The 20375-nt window shown below is 34.8% G+C and overlaps 1 protein-coding gene across 1 annotated transcript in view; it reads right to left on the bottom strand.

Moving 5' to 3' along the window:
* Window positions 1-20375, bottom strand: part of Kansl1l (KAT8 regulatory NSL complex subunit 1 like) — a 110462-nt gene that overhangs the window by 44565 nt on the left and 45522 nt on the right. Inside the window, exons 4-5 of the mRNA XM_010616055.3 lie at window positions 16902-17099; window positions 9954-10075 (exon numbers count right to left, since the gene is read on the bottom strand). Coding sequence (XP_010614357.1) covers window positions 9954-10075; window positions 16902-17099 — 320 coding nt within the window. The remainder of the gene's footprint in view (window positions 1-9953; window positions 10076-16901; window positions 17100-20375) is intronic.

Genomic DNA, 20375 nt, shown 5'->3' on the forward strand with positions numbered 1-20375 from the left:
CAAGGAAAAGATATAAAATAAATAGAATCTTATCTTAAAATATTATTTTGATAACAAATATGAAAAGAAATGCTTTCTGAAACTAATTATATAGAAAGTTTTAAAATATTTACTATTGTCAAAAATGTCAAATCAAAACAGGATACTTCAACAAAATTTTTATTTTTAAACCTACCAAACACATTTCTTTCATAGGTTTTGAAACTGTTCCAAATTTTAGAAAGCAAACTGTCCAATTAGTTATGATGAGAAAAGCAACTGACATAAGGGAAAATGACAACTTTAAGCTGATTTCAACACTTTTGTACTATTAGTATATAGAATAGATAAAATATCACTTAGTAAGCATAGCCAATTTTTAATTTCTTGCATTTGCATCTATGTATCTTGATAGATTTTTAAAAACTATGACAGTCACTAAAACCAAATATTCAAACTACTGTTATAATATTACTGCATATTTTAAAGAGACATGTATTTTATCTAAGGAACTGAGTTATTTACAAGTTCGCAAATTGTCTTTCTCATATATATGGCCCTAAAACATTGACTAAAAGATATATATCAAATAAGGACATAATAAATATTCTGTGGCAAATGACCAAAAGTATGGGCAAGCAGGGCCATACCTTAGTACCCTTACATACCTGGTTCCAGGATTCCTGCAGTTAACAAACTCTATGGGGATTCAAGTACCTTATATAAAATGATATACTATTTGCATTTAATCTATACATATCTTCCCATATACTTTATTTTTGCTCTTTTCTCCCTTTTATTATTAGTGCTTACTAATTTTACAAATTATAGGGTTTCAATGCATATTTATTCATACCCATCCCTCATTACACTTCTTTACACTCTTCCCCCTTATACACTTTCTCCTGTCTAATAAGTCTCTCTTATACTTTCAAGTTATTTTTTAGATTCCACTTATTAGACGTGATATGTGCCTTTTTGAGTCTGACTTATTTCATTCAACATGACGTATAGATTCATCTATTTTCCTGCAAATGACAAAATTTCAATTATTTTACAGCTGAATAATATTCTTGTGTATATATACATTTTTTTCATCCATTCATCTCTTTAGACACCAAGGGTGACTCCATTATCTTGGCTCTTGTGAATTATGCTGCAATAAACATGAATACATAGGTTCCCATATAGTATGCTGACCATAATTCCTTCAGATATAGACCAAGGAATGTTATAGCTGGGTCACATGATGACTTTAAGTTTTGTGAAGAAATTCTGTTATGGCTTGTACCTAGATGCCCGCCAAAGTCTCATGTGCTCATAGGTGGGGCTTCTCAGAGCTGCCTTGATCTAGGGCATATGATACTAGGATTAAAGGTGAATGGTAGTAAATTAGTCCACTGATTGGAATCAGCACAATTCTGTATATAGATAATAGAAACCCCACCCTGGGTGTGGGTGGCACTAATCAATAGGCTTATAGCCTGGATGGAATATAAAAGGAGAGAGGAGAAGCCAAGTTGCTGCTGCTGCTGCTGCTGCCTGCTGCTCTATTGTCTCTTGCTTGCTTGCCATGGACTGTTTCTCCTCTGCCATGCCCTTCTGCTATGATATCTTTCCTTGGAGCTATCTGATTATGAATTGAAACCCCTACAAACTGAGCTAAAATAAACCTTACCACCCTTAACTTTGGGCGTTTGGTATTCTCAGCAGTAAGAAAAGTAACTAAGATAAACTCCATACTAATTTCCTCTGTGGCTATACTAACATACATTCCCACTAGCAGTAAGGAAGGGTTCCTAATTCCCCCACATCCTAATGATCATTTATTGTTTTTTAATTTGTATGTTTTGTATTTGACAATCATTCTGATTGGAGTGAGATGGCATTCAATGTAGATTTGATTTCATTTCCCTAAAGGCTAAAGATGTTGAACATCTTTTTCATATATTTATTGGGTATATTTTTAAAAGTGTCTGTTAAGTTCACTTGCCCATTTACTAAATGAGTTACTGGATTTTTTTGTAAGTTTGTTAAGTTCTTTAAATATTATATTTTTAATATTCTGTTGGAAAGGTAACTGACAAAGATTTTCTCCCATTCTGTAGGCTCTTTAAACTCTCAGTTGTTTCCCTTGCTATGCAGAAACTTTTGAATTTGAAGTAGTTCCATTTGTTAATTTTTGCTATTCTTTGCTGAACTATTGGAATCCTATTCAGGAAGCCTTTGCTTGTGCCTATATGGCTTCAAATGTTTCCTCTATGTTTTCTTTTAGCAGTTTCATTGTTTCAGATATTACACATAGATTTTTTTATGTTTTGAATTTTTTTGTAGGTGAGAGATAAAGATCTAGTTTTGAGAGAGAAGACCACTCCTCCATATGAAATTGGGCAATTATGAGTTAACTGTGTTATTGGGGGACTATGGGTTAACTAGGTAACTATGCTCTTTGTAAAATATACCTGAGGAGCCAGGTCAATTTCTGAAATCTGTCACCAAAGGAACATAACAGACTCAGAAAGTCCTGCCATAAGTCTTTGCTCTCTCCACCTCCACTGATCTGCTTTGTGTAAATCCTGCTTGCTATATTCCCAGGAAAATTCCAATGGAATTAAGCTTGGTAGATGTAAAAAGAGATGTGTAGAGAAGTGCAAACTTCTATTCGGGGCTCTCAAGACTGACAGGAATCACTTGCTGAGCTGCCAGCATTAAAAGCTGCTTTTTGTTCCCATCTTTGTGCTAAGAGTTGTCTATCCAGAGTCCTCAGTTTCCTGCTTCAGTTTCAGTATTCTACAAGTGGAGTGAATATCCAGTCTTTCCAGCACTATTGGTAAAAGAGGCTGTATTTTCTCAATGTATTTTTGGCTTTGTCCAGAATCAGATGGCTGTAATTGTATGGGTTTGTTTCTGAGTCCTGCCTTCTGTAATGGAAGAGTTTACAAGTCTATTTTTGTGCCAGTACTATGCTATATTTATTTCTATGACTTTGTAGCATAGTTTGAAAACAGCTGTAGTGACGTCTCCTGTACTGCTCTTTTTGCTTAGGATTGCATTGGCTATTCTGAATCTCTTGTGTTTTCATATATGTAGGGGACTGCAGTATCAATTATGCCCAAAGCAGACTGTAAGCAGTGCAGGCTGTAAAGAGTTAATCCCTCAATTGGCTTGTTTTGAGAAGTAAATCCAACCAAAGCCTATGTGCTGACATCAGAGTAACTAGCACCCAAACTCTGTTCCCACAATTAAAACTTTCTTAACGAGAACAACAAGGTTCTAATTATAGCCCTATATTTTGTCTATTCTTTTCCTAATTTTAAAATGCTTTGTCTTGTCCTTTACAAGCTTTGCTTGCATTAGTATCGATAGTAACTGCATGATTGCCCACCTTCTTACATAGTTCCCCTTTACCATGTACTTTGTCTTTACAGCAATTGATAACCAATAAAAATCAGTGGTTTGGACTGACCAGTGCTTTTGCTGGATGCACCAGCATTGGTTGTCCTGGCTCCCCAGTTTCCTTTGTCTCTTTAGTTCTGTCTTTCAGTTTTGTTTTGTTTTTCTCAGCCTTGTACCATAGGACTGAGCAGGAGATCAGAACCTACTGCAGAGGTCTCTGATACATATGATCTTTGGAATGTTTTTTCTTTCTAGTTCTGTGAAAATTTTTCTTGGTATTTTGATAGAGATTTATGGAGGCTATGATCACTTTTGGTAATATGGCCATTATAACAGTGTTAATTCTGCCAGTCTACAAAGATGGGAGGTCTTTCCACTTCCTCATACCTTCAATTTTTTTCTTCAGTGTCCAAAATTTTCTTTATATATAAGACTTCACTCCCTTGGTTAGACTGATCTCTACATATTTTATTGTTTTAAGCTATTGTGAATGAAACTGTTTTCCTGGTTTGCTCCCCAGTTATTTCATTATTGGTGTATGGAAAACCGATTGATATTTAAATGTTGATTTTTATACACTTCTACTTTGCAAGGTTCACTTAGCAGCTCTAAAATTTTTTTGGTGGAGTCTTTGAAGTCTTTTAAATATATGTTCATATCTCTGCAAAGAAGGTTAACTTAGCTTCTTCCTTTTCTATGTGTATACTTTTTATTTCTCTTGCCTAATTGCTTTAGTTAGAATGTGAAGTACTATATTGAATAGTACCAGTACAGTGGACATTCTTGCCTCATTCCTGATTACAATGTAGAAGAAATGCTTTCAGTTTTTTCCCATTCAGAACATTAACTGTGAGTTTGTCATATGACCTTTACCATGTTGAGGTAAAATCCCTTAATACCTTAGAGCTTTTATCATGAAGAGATGTTGAATTCTGTAAAAGGCTTTATCTGCATCAACTGAAATTATCATGTGATTTTTACCCTTGACTTTATTTAATCCTTGTAATATTTATTAATTTGTGTATGTTGGATCATCTCTGTGACTCAGGAATGAAATCAACTGTATTGTGCATAATATTTGGAATATGTTGTGGTTTCTGAGAACTTTATTAAGTATATTTGCATCCATGTTCACCAAGAATATTGGCATATAGCAGTGATGAAGAACTGTTTAGATATTGAGTGCCCAAAGTACAACTTAAACCCATTCCTTTTTTTTTTGTTGTTGTTGTTGTTTTTTTTTTGGTACCGGGGATCAAACTCAGGTCCTTGTGCTTGAGATGCAGGTGGCAGAAACACTGAGCTAAATTCCCGGCCCTACTTAAACCCATTTAAAAGTGCCAACACTGCAATTAAACCTGAATACTGAGGTTTGAGTTCAGAAAAACCAACTGTCATTCAATGCTCAACTGCTAGGATGACTTGGCTAGTGTAATGACCGAGAGGACTCTGTGCCCACTGTGGCAATGCATGCCATAGGTTCACCAACACTGGTATATGGTTTTCTTTTTTGTTGCGACTTTGTCTAGTTTTGATATTGGAAATGTTGGTAACAATAGATGATGATGGCCTTGCAATATGAGTCTGGCAGCCTTCCTTATCTTTCCATTTCATAGAATAGTTTCATTTCATAGAATAGAGGGGCATCGGTGCTAGTCCTTTAAAAGTTTGGTAAAATTCAACAGTGAACCCATTTGGTCCTGGGCTTTTCCTTGTTAGCAGTGTTTTTATTACTGCTTCAGTCTCATTGCTTGTCATTGGTGTAATCTTGGTTCATTTTTGGTAGGTCATATGTGTCTAGAAATTTATCCATTTCTTCCAGATTCTCCAATTTATTAGCCTATAGGTTTTCAAAGTAGTAACCACACCCCCATTTTCATCTCTAATTGTATTGATTTGAGTCTTCTCTCTTTTCCTTTTGGTTAGTTTGGCTAGAGGTTTATCAATCATGTTTATCTCATAAGAACCAACTCCATTTCATTGACCAATTTTAGTGGTTTTTTTTTTTTTAGTATTCTCTAATTAATTTCAACTCTAATATTTATTATTTCTTTGCTCCTGTTGGGTTCAGTTTTGGTTTGTTCTCATTTTTCTAAGACCTTGAGATGCATCAGTGGTTTATTTATTTGAAATATCTTTGATTTTTTGACATAAAATTTCCTCTTCAAACTGTCTTTCTAATGTGCCAGAGTTTTTGGTATATTGTGCTTCCATTTTCATTTGATTCTAGGAATTTTCAAATTTCTTCTGATTTTTTCAGTGATCCACTGATTATTCAAAACTGAATTGTTCAATTTCCATGTGTTTGTATAGTTTCTGTGGATTCTCCTGTTGTTTGCTAGTTTTATTCCATTATGATCTGATAAGATGCAAGAAAGGATTTCAGTTTTTTGTATTTATTAAGGATTGCATCATGGACTAAAACATGATCTATTTTGAAGAGCATTTCATAAGCCATTGAGAAAAATGTGTATTCGATATTCATTGGATGAAATACTGTGTAAACATCTGCTAACTCCGTTTCATCTATGACACTGTTTAACTCAAAAGTTTCTTTGTTGATTTTCAGTCTGGATGATCTATGTACTAATGAGACTGGAGTATTAAAGTCACCCCACTCTTACTGTATTGGTACCTATGTGTCCCTTTGTGTCAAGAAATATTTGTTTCATTGAATTGGGTACACCATGTTCAGTGCATATATCTTAATAATTGTTATACCTATTGAAGGATTATTCCTTTTAGCATGTGTAGTGACCTTCTTTTATCTCCTCTAATTTTGTCCTGAAGTCTTCTTGGTCAGATGTAAGTACAGTTATACTGGCTTACTTCTGGGTTCTATTTGTATGGAATATTGTTTTCCATCCTTTCACTTACAGGCTGGGTAAATCCTTGCTAGTGAGGTGTGTTTCTTAAAGGCAGCAAAAATGTTGGGTCTTGTTTTTTAATCCAATATGCCAGTCTTTGTCTTTTAATTGGAGGTTATGAATATTTACATTCAGAGTTATTAGAGGAAAGTACGTGCTAATTCCTATCATGTTCTTGCTTTTCTAATGTTTGATTCATTTTTGGTGGAATATCTACTCTTCCTCTTCTTTATGTAGGATTGCTTTAAATATTTTCTACAATGTTGGCTTAGTGGCTACAAATTTCTTATTTATGTTATCTTGGAAGATCTTTATTTCTTCTTCAGTTTTGAAGGATACCATTGTTTAGACATAGTAATCTAGATTGGTGGTTATTTTCTTTCAGGGATTGCAATACGTCATTCTGTGCTTTCCTTGGCTTTGGGGTTTCTGCTGAGAAGTCTGCCATTATTCTGATGAGCTCATGTGTACAAATGACTTGGTGTTTCTTTCGTATAGCTTTCATTATTCTTTCCTTGTTCTGTATCATTGACATTTTGAGGCATTTTCTGGTCATGCCTACTTGGGATCTAAATGCCTCCTTTACTTACATGTCTATATCTTTCCAAAGATTCTAGAAGTTTTCTGTTATTACTTCATAAGACAGATATTCTGTCCCATTTGTCTTAATCTTGGCACCCTCTTCTACATCAAAATTTCATAAGGTAAGACTTATTTATATCCATGTCTCAGAGTTCTTGGTTGTATGATCCATAATTTCTTTATATTTTATATTTTCTTAAATTGTCTTTATTAGTGTCTGAATGTAATAATTCTTCAACCTCATCTTCAAGCCTTGAAATTCTGTTTTCTGCTTGGTCCTACTGGTGAGGCTCTTAACTGAATTTATTATTTAACTTACTGAGCTTTTCATTTCTAGAATTTCTGTTTGGTTCTTCTCCAGAATCTATATTTGTTTAATTCTTCTTTCATATTCTGCATTGTCTCGCTTAATTCATTCAGCCATCTCTATCCTATCTCCAATCAGCTTTATGGCCTGCAAGCTCATGAGGTGCACCACTTGCTCCAGAAGACCCTGTCCATACACCCAGGAATGTGCCAAACATCCAAGTGGAAGTATAATCCTAATCATGTTGGCGGGTGGAGAAAGCAAACAGATCACTGACTTCTGTGCTGGAAGAGGGCAGGTTGCACCACTTGCTCCAGAAGACCCTGTCCATACACCCAGGAATGTGCCAAACATCCAAGTGGAATCCTAATCATGTTGGTGGGTGGAGAAAGCAAACAGATCACTGACTTCTGTGCTGGAAGAGGGCAGCAAGGAGTCAAGTGATCTGCTAGGCTCAGTCGCAGAACTTACAGAGTCAGCCCCCTCAGAAATGCTCATGCAACAGGCCTGACTTCTCACCAGAGACAGAGGTACAGCCAAACACAGTGTCTTCCACAGACTAAGCTCCTAGCTACTTAAATTTCTCGGGGGAACTGTGGCTAGCCTTCCACCTCTTCGTGACTGTCTCTTGTGGTCATCTCTCACCCATTCACTGTGGTATAGTCACTCAAGAGACCCTGAAATGTGATTATTCTGTGACTTCTGATACCTGGAGCAGCTCAGTGTTAAACAATAAACTCTTTGTCAAAATGGCTTCTGCTTATACTACTCTTTTTGTTTTTGTTTTTTCTGTTTGTTTGTTCGTTTTTGGCACCAGGGATCAAACTCGGGTCCTTGCACTTGCAAGACAGGTGGCAGAACCAGAGCTAAATCCTTGGCCCTTGCTTATACTACTTTTAAATATGGTATGTGCTCTTGTGGGTTTCCTCTCCAAAGATATGCTGTCATACAAAGGGAGTCATATTCAGAGAAAAAACCCTGAATTTATAGGTTACAAAAACTGTGAGTTGCTCCTGAGGTAGCACTGCCAACTCTTTATCACTGAGCCCACTGGCCCTCTCCAGGCTTATCACGAGCTTCCACAGTTAGATTTCCCTCCACTCTCCAGGGAACTTGGGTAAACATTCCACACTGCTTCATTCTTTTCTATGAATTGTCTTCTGTTTCTCCATGATTTTCAGCTTTCCTATCGTCTCCTTCTTGATTTTTGTAGCTCTTCTTCTCTTTTTCCATATTAAGCAGTTGTTTTCTAGATTTCTTAATTCCAAGTCCTGGAGAAACTGATCTGCAGCCAGTGTTCCCTCTACCATCTTGATTCCTCTCCCATATGCTTTAACTGATCTCTAAATTACTCATAATATTTAATCAATGCAAATGAAATGAAAATAGTTATGCTGTATTTAGGGAATAATGACTAGAAGAAAATAAGTCTGTACATGTTCAGTATAGATGCAATTTTAAAACAATATTGACAAGATTTTGTTGCATCCAGGAATGTGGAATACATAGATATAAAAGACCAACTGTACACTTAAATTGAAAATGCACATGTATTCATGGAAGTACACATGCAATAGTGTCATGCTTGATCAGGCAAACATTATATAATGTGGTTATCTTCCAGTCACAGTGCTAATACATTCTTCTTATGGCTCAGCTTATACTTCACTTACTCTCCTAATTAGGATTTTTATAAATGAGGATATCATAGTCTCCCTGTATATCATGTGAGAGTCTTTACTTCCAAAGTGAATCATCAGTGATGTAATGAATGAACATAAAGTAAAAAAATGAAGCAAAATCAAGAACTACGCTCACAGTAGAAAAATGGATACATAACCCATCACAAATAAAATTATATAAGTATTAAAAATTAGGCTTTCAAAATACTAATTAGAAATAAGAATCAAGCACTAGCTTTTTTTGGGGAAAGGGTAGTGGGGATCAAATTTATGACCTTGCACTTGAAGGCAGGGAGGCAAGCAGTGGTATTTTTTAATTTTAAAACTTATCTACTACTATTATTAAGAGTGTGATAAATACATAGTCTTCCATTATGGCATAAATTTTCCTGTTATTTTATGTTAAAAGTCTTATCCATATAAATATCTTCTAATACAAAATTACCCTTAGACCTCTATGGTAAATTAAATCAAAGGAGCTAATAAACTTATAAATTTATTTGGAAAAAACTTAGAAAATGACACACGATTGGTTTCCTACTGGTATACCCTCAAGTTGCATTTTGAAAAGGAAAAATTCAAACAGAAAAATAAACAAAGTGAAATTAAATAAATGTTCTCGATAAGGATTAGAATTCATACAATATGTATTTTTGATAAATTGCTAATGATTGCAGAAACTATTTGATCAATTACATTCAGAAAAAAATTTAATCTATTAAAGTTGGGATGAAATAACTAAAAATTAGAATTTTATTGGTAATATATGCCAATCTTCTGTGCCTGAATTATGTCCCACGATTTTGTTTTGTTTTTCTTAAAATGTACTGCAAGGACAGCATGAATACAAAAGAAACAAAATGGAAGGTATTATAAATAAGGCAGTACTTCTGTAACAAATGTAATCCCTAGTATGATGTTTCAGAAACATCACAAAATTTCCAAGAAAAATTTCTCCCTCATTCTCACCTTTATCATTAACTTAACTATATTAATTTTTTAAACTATATCCATGGTCTACTGATTGTAGTCTAGAAGTTCTTAACACAGAAGAGAAAAATAGCTATAATACTTACAGATCAACAAAATAAAATAAGCACAGCTAAATTTAGAAGCCAAACTATCTCACTGATACCCTACCTTCTGGAAATGCTATTAGTGAAACATTTATGGCTGCAGGATTTGGAGGAGAGGGGTGATGAAGTTGGAGATAAGTTGAGAGGTGCAATCAAACTGTTGATGATCTCAGTCAACTGTGCACTCTGCAAGAAAACAATCAACATTACACCACTGCTAAGCAAGAAATGTGAGTTGTCTCTCAGACCTATAATGGCTACTAAATGCTTAATGTCTCACAATATATGTAAATGAGTACATTTTCATAAATATTTTAATCTACAATGATTTATATCACACTAATTTTTCCATTTATTACCAACAAACCTATATTTCAAAGTGCCTAAACTTTTCTATATCCTTTCCTAATAATTCCTTTATTTATCAATTCCATCCTCTAGAACATATGAAACCACCTATAAACATCTATATATTTCCTTTGAAATGACAAACTTAATAATAAAAAATCATTTTTTTTATACCAGGGATCAAACTTGGTACCTTGCACTTATGAGCAGAACCACTGAGCTAAATCCCCGGCCAACATAGCTATTTTTAATAAGTGCTTAATGATATCAGTACAAATGAGGAAATTATAGAAAAGAAAGAAAAATTAAGTAGATGAACAAGGGACACAAAGTTGGGAAGCAATAGAGCCAAGATTCAAATTCAGGCCCGTTTACCACACCATTTCTCAATAATTCTCCCACTTCAAAGAAAATTTGCTTTTTTTGTTTTATTTTAGGAAGAAAGCCCCCAAGACATTCTTTGACCTTTATTCCAAACTTAACTATATGTAAAAATTATTAAATTATTCTCAAAACAATCACATTAAAGTTCACATAAATAGAAATTGTGTATTTCTACAAAAGAATATTTTCTTTACACTTGTAACCCATGTTCATGGTAGAAAAATTAGAAAATATAGAGACATTTTAAATATGAAAAGAGTGGGCCAGGGATTTAGCTGAGGGGCGGCACCACCTGCCTTGTAAGAGCAGTGTCCTGAGTTCAACCTCTGGTACAAAAAAAAATGAAAAAAAAAAAAAAAAAAAAAAAAGAAAAGAGAAGAGAAGAGAAGAGAAGCCAAAACTCTGGAAGCCTGAGGCAAGAAGATCACAAATTTGAGCCCAGCCTGGGTAACTTAATGACTTAGCAAGACCCTGTCACAAAATTAAAATGGGTTTGGGGAGGACCTCAGAGCTGGGGAGTATCTCAGTGTGAAAGCCCTGAGGTCAATCCTCAATAGTAGAAAAGAAGTGTCACTTATAATCATATTACAAAGTTAACTACTGTTAATTTCTTGTTATACATCACTCTAAGTTTGCTGTGAGTATATGTGAGCACAATATGTATACATGCATTTTAATAAAATTATGCACAGAAATTATCTAAAACCTGTTTTTCTCAATGTAGTGAGTTTATTTTACAAATTATATGCTATGCAGGACTGTTTTACCATTTTCATACTTGCAAAATATTACATTTATATAATGCTAAGTAACTATTTTAAAGTCATTTACATGAAACTAATAAGATATGTTACTAAAACAATGAGATAAAGAATATAATCTAACCTAATACTTGAGTCCTTAAAAATTTTCTTTCATGAAAAAGATCCTGCAGTGTTTCATCATTTATTCTCTTGTGGAGAGCATGCAATTAATGAGTTCATTTTGAAAATTATTACACAGATAATTTTCTGATTAAAGTTCATTTTCAAATTCATCAATACCAATAGATTTCTTTACCGATTTATCAAATATTCATTAGTTTATTCATGCAATTAAATTAATGAAGTATCTCATATTTTCCAATCTTCAACACAAAAACATTACTTTCAATATTCTACCTTCAAATACATTACCAAAAACCTATTAAGCCATTGGACATAATGTCAAGTATGTGATAACTGGCTCAGAAGGACAACATTTAAACAATTACTTTTATCTTAACAATGAGCAACTTTGGCCCAATCTCAAATACTTTAAACCCCATATGAGGTAGGAAATTCACCGTAAAAATTATAGTAAGAAAAGTAAATTAGGGGAGAAATAATTTGAACTCTTAAAACAAAAACTAATCAATTTAAAAAGTACTATATATTATAGCAAGACTTTTAATGTGAATACACCAATAGTAAAATTTATTTTAAATCATCTGAAGTACTAAAACAAGGCATCTTTTTAATATATAAAGAAAATGTAATAGTAGGGCCAGGGATTTAGCTCAGTGGCACCTTGCCTGCCTTGTAAGTACAAGGTCCTGAGTTCAATCCCTGGTAGTGGAAAAAAAAAAATATATATATATACACACATATATATATGTGTGTGTGTGTATATATATATATATATGTTATATATATTGGTTTGTATATATTATATATATTACTAGTAATACAAGTAGTAATCTTATGAATCAATAGATATTTTAAAAATAAATTCAGTGTACAACTCACCAGTACCTTTATGTTTTAACTGCATTTCTAACTACTTAATCAAGTCAAAGATTATCAAAAAAGAGTTGTACACCAATGAATTATCTTAATAAAAATATACATAATATTGGGCTTGCCATCCCCAACACTTAAGTCACTCCTAGGCTGTTTTCCCTAAAAAAGTATTTGGAAACAACTTAATTTTTTTAATTGACCCATAAAGCATTATAATAACCTCTTAAGGAACAACCTGTTCATAGGCAATTTATTAATGACCTCTACAAGTGATTATTGCTGATTTTTAAAAAATATTTTTCCTCTAAGCTGGGCATGGTGACACACACCTGTAATCCCAGTACTTGGGAGGCTAAGGCAGGAGAATCACCATGAGTTTGAGGCCAGCCTGGGATACATAGTGAGTTCAAGGCCAACCTAAACCGCACAGTGAGATCGCTGTGTCTCAAAAAAAAAGAATAACTACATAAACATTTTTTCACTACTCTCCTTATGTTAAGCTGTTAGTTTTGGTCTCACAACTCCTATCTCCTTACTGTTATGGTTAGATCTAAAACTTCTCCCAAGAGTCTAAGTTTCAGAGGTAGTTCTTGATCAGAGAAGGAAAGTCATTGGGGTATTCTCATCCACAGCTCTTCCCTTGTTTCCTGTTTGCCATCACGTGAGAAACTTTCCCCCACCATTCCCCTCTGCCATGTCATTTCTGCCTTGAAGATAACTGACAATGGACTGAACCAAAACAAACCTAAGCGCTGTTGGTATGAAGTAGTTTCCTTTGTCCCAGTACTGGGAATGATGACTGATACAGAAAATTGGTACTATGAATGAGGGTGTTGCTGTAACTATACATGACTATGTAGTTCAGAAGCCTTTGGTTTTCAGGAGGTGTTGAGAAGTGTTTGGAGAGTGGGCTACAGAAGCCCATGTGATGTTGTAAACAGTGTTTGATATGTGAAACTGGATAGAGATCAAAAGACTAGAATATTGATGGGAACGTGGACAGTTGGGCCCAGGAGTCTTCAATTAGAGCAAGGACTCCATTGGCAACTGTACTAGAGATTATGTGTGTTGCACCCTGCCAGAAAACTTGTCTGCATTTTGCTTATGACTTGAGACTGTGGGGAACTGAAAAAAAAAGGGAGGCAGGCCGGGGATTTAGTTCAGTTGTTCCACTGCTTGCCTCACAAGCTCAAGGTCCCGAGTTCAATCCCTGGTACCAAAAAAAGGAAGCAGAATAATACAGTGTAAGAAATTTCCAAGCTGTGACAGGGTTACTGCTGCCTGGTTTAGCCAGAAATACAGTAAGAACCACGAAAAAAGCAGAACTAAATGAGTCAAAAATTTTTCAGTTTTGCTAGAAGGGAAGAGCCTGCAAATTTGGTGCAAAGGAGAGCATGATTTCTGAAAAGATTAGTACTGAGAGAAGTGTTTTGTATAGCGACAAAAAGAAAGATATCCCGAGGGCATCTCAGAAGTCAACAAAACCACCCATCATAAGAACAAGGGTTCAAAACTGTAAATATTTCATTTGAGAAGAGGTTCTCAGGGGCATCTGCTCATTCAGAGTCACCTGAATGAGATGTATCCCAAGTTCAACTGTCTGGGCACTCAGAAGCTGCTCAGAAGCAGCCATGATCCAAGGGAGTCTAGCTACTACCCATGCTGACAGTTGACACTTGCATTATCGATAATGCTGGTTTTTCAGGTATTCAGAATGCAAGAGTTATGGGGCCATGGAGGTTTCAACCTAAATTTCAGAACAAGGCCTTGGAGTCCAGGCAAAAGTGTGTGACATGGTCACAGTCTTTGTCAGGAGCCCATGTGAGGGCAGTGTGTGAAGCTGTGAGAATGAAAGTAAAGATATACTAAAAACTTCAGGAAGTTGGGAGAGACAAGCAACATGGAACATCTCCTAAAGAAAACCACAGGCAGTGAATGGACCCAGCCCAAGAGGGAAGCCATGTGTGAGCCACAACTACTAAGGCTATAGAATTGGGGCTGCCCAAATCCTTTGAGTTCACATCTCATGACAACCTTTCCTGGGTACTGGACATGAAACTATAGGATGTAATGTTTGCCCTGCTGGGTTTGGTCTTGCTCTGGATTGATTCCTTTCTATCCTCCCACTTCTCCTTTTTGGACTGTGAATTGTATGTTGGAATGTCCCAATGTGTGTTGGAATGTGCTATCTTATATTGGAAGTGTTAAACTTTCTTTTTGATTTTTACAGGGGCTCACTGCTAAAGGTATGCCTTGAGTCTCAGAGGAGAGTTGGAACTTGGACTTTTCAGCAATTCTGGAACTGTTAAGACTTCAGCTCTTTTTGACAAGAGTCTCTGGGAAACAGAGGTACAATGTTATGGTTTAGATCTAAATGTTCCCCAATTCTCCTGTGTTTGGGAGATGACTGAACCGTGGTGGCATTATACTCATCAGTGGATTCATCCATTGACAAGTTCAGTACCTGACTGTGATGTTAGGAGGTAAGGCCTGGCTGGAAGTAGGTCACTGGGGTTATCACCTGCTCTGCTTCCTGGATGCCATAGCTTGAGTACCTTTTTCCTCTGTCATGTCTCTCTGCCTTCCTCTTTGTGCCTTGGAGCCCACTGACCATGAGACATGAGCCAAAATAAAACTCTCCTCCTTTAAATTGTGGTTGTTTAGTAGTGCTCAGTGATGGGAAAGGGACTAAGATAGATATGCAACTTTCACAGAGGCACTGCACTGTGCTTAGAAGGGTCTTGTGCCCACTTAATGGTCTGCTGTCAGTCTATTTTTTTTTAATTTTTTAAGTTTTTATTTTTTTGGTACCGGAGATTGAACTCAGAACCTTGTGCTTGTGAGGCAGACAGCGGAACCACTGAGCTAAATCCCTGGCCCTGTGACATGTCACAGTCTTTAAATTCTTAATATTTTTAATAAAGGTATCTGCAGTTGTATTTTTCATGGGACAAATCAACCAGTTCTGAGGTTATCTCATGTCCAACAATACTGGTGATACCAAGGAGAAAAAACAAAATACAAAAAAGTCTTTCAAACATGAAAACTCCTCTAGAATTGCACTATATTAGTTATTAATTTAAGCTGGGTATAGTGGCACATATATGCAATTCCAACATTCTGGAAGCCTGAGGTAGAAGGATCAAGAGTTTAATCCTTGCCTGGGCAATTTAGCAACACCTTGACTTAGCAACACCTTGTTTTAAAATAAAAAATAAAAATAAAGGGGTGAAGATGCAGCTCAGTTAGAAGGGTTGGTTCAATCCTCAGTGGAAGAAGAGGAAGATAATAAGGAGGAAGAAGAAGATGAGGAGGTGGAAGAGGATGGGCAGTGGGGAGAAAAAGGAGAAAAATTAATTTAATCAGCTTACTTTCCAGTAATTAAGTAATGTCCAACAAATGGAGAAAGTAGGTCTGACTGAGAAAGCATATAAATCATCTAGGATATGAAGCAATTAATGCCAAACTGAAAGGGTATTGATTTTATGGAATGAGCAGAAGAAAGTAAACAGGGAAGCAAGAATACGAAAATAATCAATACTAATTTATAACACTGATTATTTGTTAGAGTACATCCCAACTGAATATCAGATAATTGAAAAATAACTTTCTAAAGTACAAAATACTCATAAAACTGTTTTTTTTTTTGTTTTGATTTTTGTTTTTGCACCAGGGATTGAACTCAGGTCCTTGCCCTTGAGAGGCAGGCAGTGGAACCACTGAGCTAAATCACTGGCCCTCACAAAAGTGTTTTGATTATGTAGAACAAGAAAAGAAAACTGTAGCCAATTGTAATTCTACAAAATATGAGATTTTATACAGTATTTTGGTTCAGTACAAATCTAGCACCAAATTATTTCACAGTGTACATTAAAAAATGCAGCAAAATTATATGGAGACATGTTTTAATCTGTATTATTTCCCAGGATAACAGGTAATCAGGCAGCTGAGGTCAAGACTGGTTATGCTCTGGCAGATTCTCCCTGGTTGCAAAGGACTGATATAGGTAGACATAGATACTGCAGAATAATTCAATTTCTGGGGTCATCCATGATAGATTTACATACCAGGCAAGGATCTGGAATTAAAGTAATTTGTAAGGGGCTTCTTTGACTTTCCATATCATTTTATGTGAAGAAACTCATATTCCATTATTATTTTTTACTGAGAATTTTGATCAACTAGTAAAACTTGGATTTATTAACCACTGTTAATAAATATTGCTATTCTTTCCTCCTAAAAAAGTCCAATGAGGAGTACCTTTTTTCAAAAAGAATTTTCCAATTCTTGTATAATGAACGCTCTCCTAATGGTTATGTAACAGTAATTTACATATTAATTTAAATAATTTTAATTGCACCAATATTATAATAGAGGTGAACCATATACCAAATACTTTAATTGTACACAATGTCAAGTAGCCAACTTTACCCCATAACAAACATATAATGATACTTATTTGAATAATTTAAAGTCACAAAATGCTATTTCATACCACATATATTTTAATCTGACTTTACCTGCTTTTCTATGTTTCGAAGAAGTAGTGTAGGGCTGCTTGGTGACATTTCAAAATCTTGTTCTGGTAAAGGCTCTTGACTCCTTTGGGGAACCTGAAGAGTCTCTGTAGTATTTAATGAAGGTGATTGGTCTGCAAACTGTATTTGTTTTTTCAAAATATCTTTTGGAAGCTGACATTCTTCTAGGATCACTATCCCCTAGATAAATAGCAGTGAAAGAGTTGAAATGATAGCAAATTGATTACTAAATCAGCTTTAATGATACAGTGCATATGAAATTATGCAACCTTGAAAGTACCATTTAACTCTAGAAAATGGCTAATTTAAGATGTGGTAAAAATAGCCTTCTGGCTGATAGGTTGGGCTTGTAGTAGTTTATTCACACGCAGGTTTTTTCCTATTGATTTTAAGCATTAGCCTTAAAAGCATGATACATTTAGAATACAATTAAAGGCTCATACTCAGAAAAAAGACATTTCAGACTAAAATTCAAAATATTCTTGTTGTCCTTTGATATTTTGGTTAGCAGTATTTTTATTTGAGTTTTGTACTGAAAGTGAATTTTATAAATTAAAATAGCAGTCTTACAGATATCCCAACAACAATCTAGCTCTATACAAATTTCTTTTAGAGCATCCCTATGAGTCTGCCTCTATTGCTAACAGTCAGCAACCGTGGGCAAGAATGCAGCAGTGAGTAACAGTTCTTGCTGCTTATAGGGTAGTTGTGCTAATAATAAAGACACAGGATTTCAACTTTGACAGGGAATTTTCTGGAATGTAAGGAACTGAAAGAATGAGAAGGTTTCTAAATGGTTCTATATTCCCTACTGCTCATACATATTTATTCCTTAGTTGATTTGCTCAATCTTTTCTCACATTCCCTAGCTTTCTCCTGCCAATGGTTCTCAATCTTAGGTCTTTAGAGGCAATGAATACAGAAAAGAAAGAGGAAACAGGATTGCATAAACATGATCTTAATTTTGTCATAGTAAATTCTCATCATAAAACTTCTTGTGTTCTGCACTTTCCTCCACCCTTCTTTCTACAAAGATATGCAATGGCATACAAACAACATACACGCACCCCACACACATATAAAACAACTAATAAGCTCCTATAGCTAGTTAAAGAGCTATTAATGTGGCTAAAATATGTTCTGAATGGAAAATGGTTAAGAGTATTTATGTGAGTGACACTATTTCAAGAATGGAACAAATTATATGAATGATGTAGGCCAGCTTGTATCATGTTTAAGTACTAATTATAAGAAGGAAACCACTTACAGATAATGTGTTATTTGTGCATCTAGTTTACACTATCTAGAGACTATACAACTTTTGAGTAGATATATGTTATAGTAATACATCTCCACTGACTCTGGTAAAAGTAGTAACTGCTACATTTATAGTAATGCCAATATGTTGACTTTTCCAAAGAGAAAAGGATCCATTGTTGATCTCACTGACTTACATTCTTAGAATATACAAATAACAATTCAGAAATCTAAAGAAACATCCAAAAGAAGTTGTTGTTTGAGTTGATAGTTGAAAAACTAAAATACATACGCTAAATACAGTATCATCCATCTCAAAAAACCCTAAAGGCTGGGCTGGGGATATAGCTTAGTGGCACAGAACCTGTATGACAAGTGCAAGGACCTGAGTTCAATTCTCAATACAGGAAAAAAACAAAATAAAACCCTAAAGATATCCATTCAAAACTTCTACAAGTCTTTCACTAGGTTTTTTTCCTGCATGTAACAGAGACACCAGTGGTCTTCATATCAATTTAATTATAATTCCCTTGGGGTTTGATTAAAGTTTATCTTATTGGCCAGTCTGCTGCATTTTACACTTATCTATAACCCATATGTATGATATTACTTCCATGGAAAAATCTATCATGGATTTCAAAAGCCCACTTTCCAAACCTTTGTGATACTGCCTTTTGATAAATAAAGAGCTTGCTCAATTAATTAGCTCAATCAAAAATGATGTTTTAAGAATTTCACCAGGGAGATATTCACAGCCAATTTTATAATCTATTTTTCCCTTAACGTGTTGCCTTGGACAAAACTCTAGGCATGTGAGAAGAGTGGCCTGTGAGCTGCCATGTTCTTGACCATGACAATCCAAAAATGATGAAATGGATAAAATGAGAAATGGATGAAGATTAAATATTTTGGGAACAACACAGAGAGTTAGTTTCCATTCTTAAAAAAAAAAAAAACCTGGAAAATAATTGCATAGTTCTAGATATTTTAGATACTAGAATATTCTAAATACTGCATTCTATTTATTCAAAGATAGAAAAAAGTAGGTAATAAAGATCTCAACTTTTTTTAGACAAATGAGTCACCTACAATGCAGAAGATAAGTGAAATTCTAGGATAAAATGAAAGCAGATCATGTGTTCCGGAAAACTAGTTCTCAGCAACACTGGAAATATCGCCTACCCGCAACCCATTCCCCAGGAAAAAACATTGTGTGAAAAGATAAACAACTGCCACGGCAACATCTTCATTATTCACATAAAGTCACCAAAGCAAATTTTAAGCAAAAAAAAATTAAATGAAAAAATGTAAACACCCACCCACCCCAAAACATACAATGTAAAATGAGAAAGGCACAACTCTACTAACAGAATAACAAAACAAATCTAAGAGCAACTGGGCAGCCAATGTGTCTCACAAGAAAAATACTATTACAATTTTTTCTGAAATTGAGAAGCTGTTTACCAGTAGAAAGCTTAAGTTGGAGAAAGGGAAGTAAGGAAAGCTGCAATACATTGATAAAGCTATTGTAAGAATAACCAAGGGATATTGCTAAAAGCTGTTATTTTTGCCTCTTTAAAATTTTAAATAAAATTTAGGCCATATGAATTGAAAGACCAAATGATAGCTTAAAGACCTAAAATTTGTGGATGTACTAGGTCTATTCATTGTCTTGTTTCTTGCCCTACAGAGGACTTACTTAGACAGGAAATTTACAAAACAGTATCTTTCAATCTCTTTCCCTTTCATTTATTTCTAATTTAATTGAGAAAAAATCCCTTTCCTTTTGAAATACCTTAAATCAAGAAGTTCTGACTCAAGATAGTATTAGCTATCCTTCAATATTTTTTCTTACAATAATTCAAGAAGGTATATAGAGTAAATAATGCTGTTTATCTCATTCAATATAATAATAGCTCATGTACATTGTAAATAAAAAATGTTAAACATCTTGATTAATTTATTAAAAATGTAAGGAGGAAGTATGAAAATACCTATTTTATATGACAGCAGAATTGCCTTGCACTTTCCATAAAGTAAAGATAACAAGATTTCATTTTCTTGTTTTTCTTTGGTTTGGTTATTTCTTTTTCCCAGTGCTGAGAATCTGACTCAAGGCCTCCTACATGCTAGACACACACTCGATTACTGAGCTATACACCCAGCCCTCATAATACTATTCTAAGAGACTACAGGCCC

The sequence above is a fragment of the Fukomys damarensis genome, unplaced genomic scaffold, assembly GCF_012274545.1.
Source record: "Fukomys damarensis isolate Sample0158 unplaced genomic scaffold, DMR_v1.0_HiC HiC_scaffold_16, whole genome shotgun sequence".
Taxonomy (NCBI): domain Eukaryota; kingdom Metazoa; phylum Chordata; class Mammalia; order Rodentia; family Bathyergidae; genus Fukomys; species Fukomys damarensis.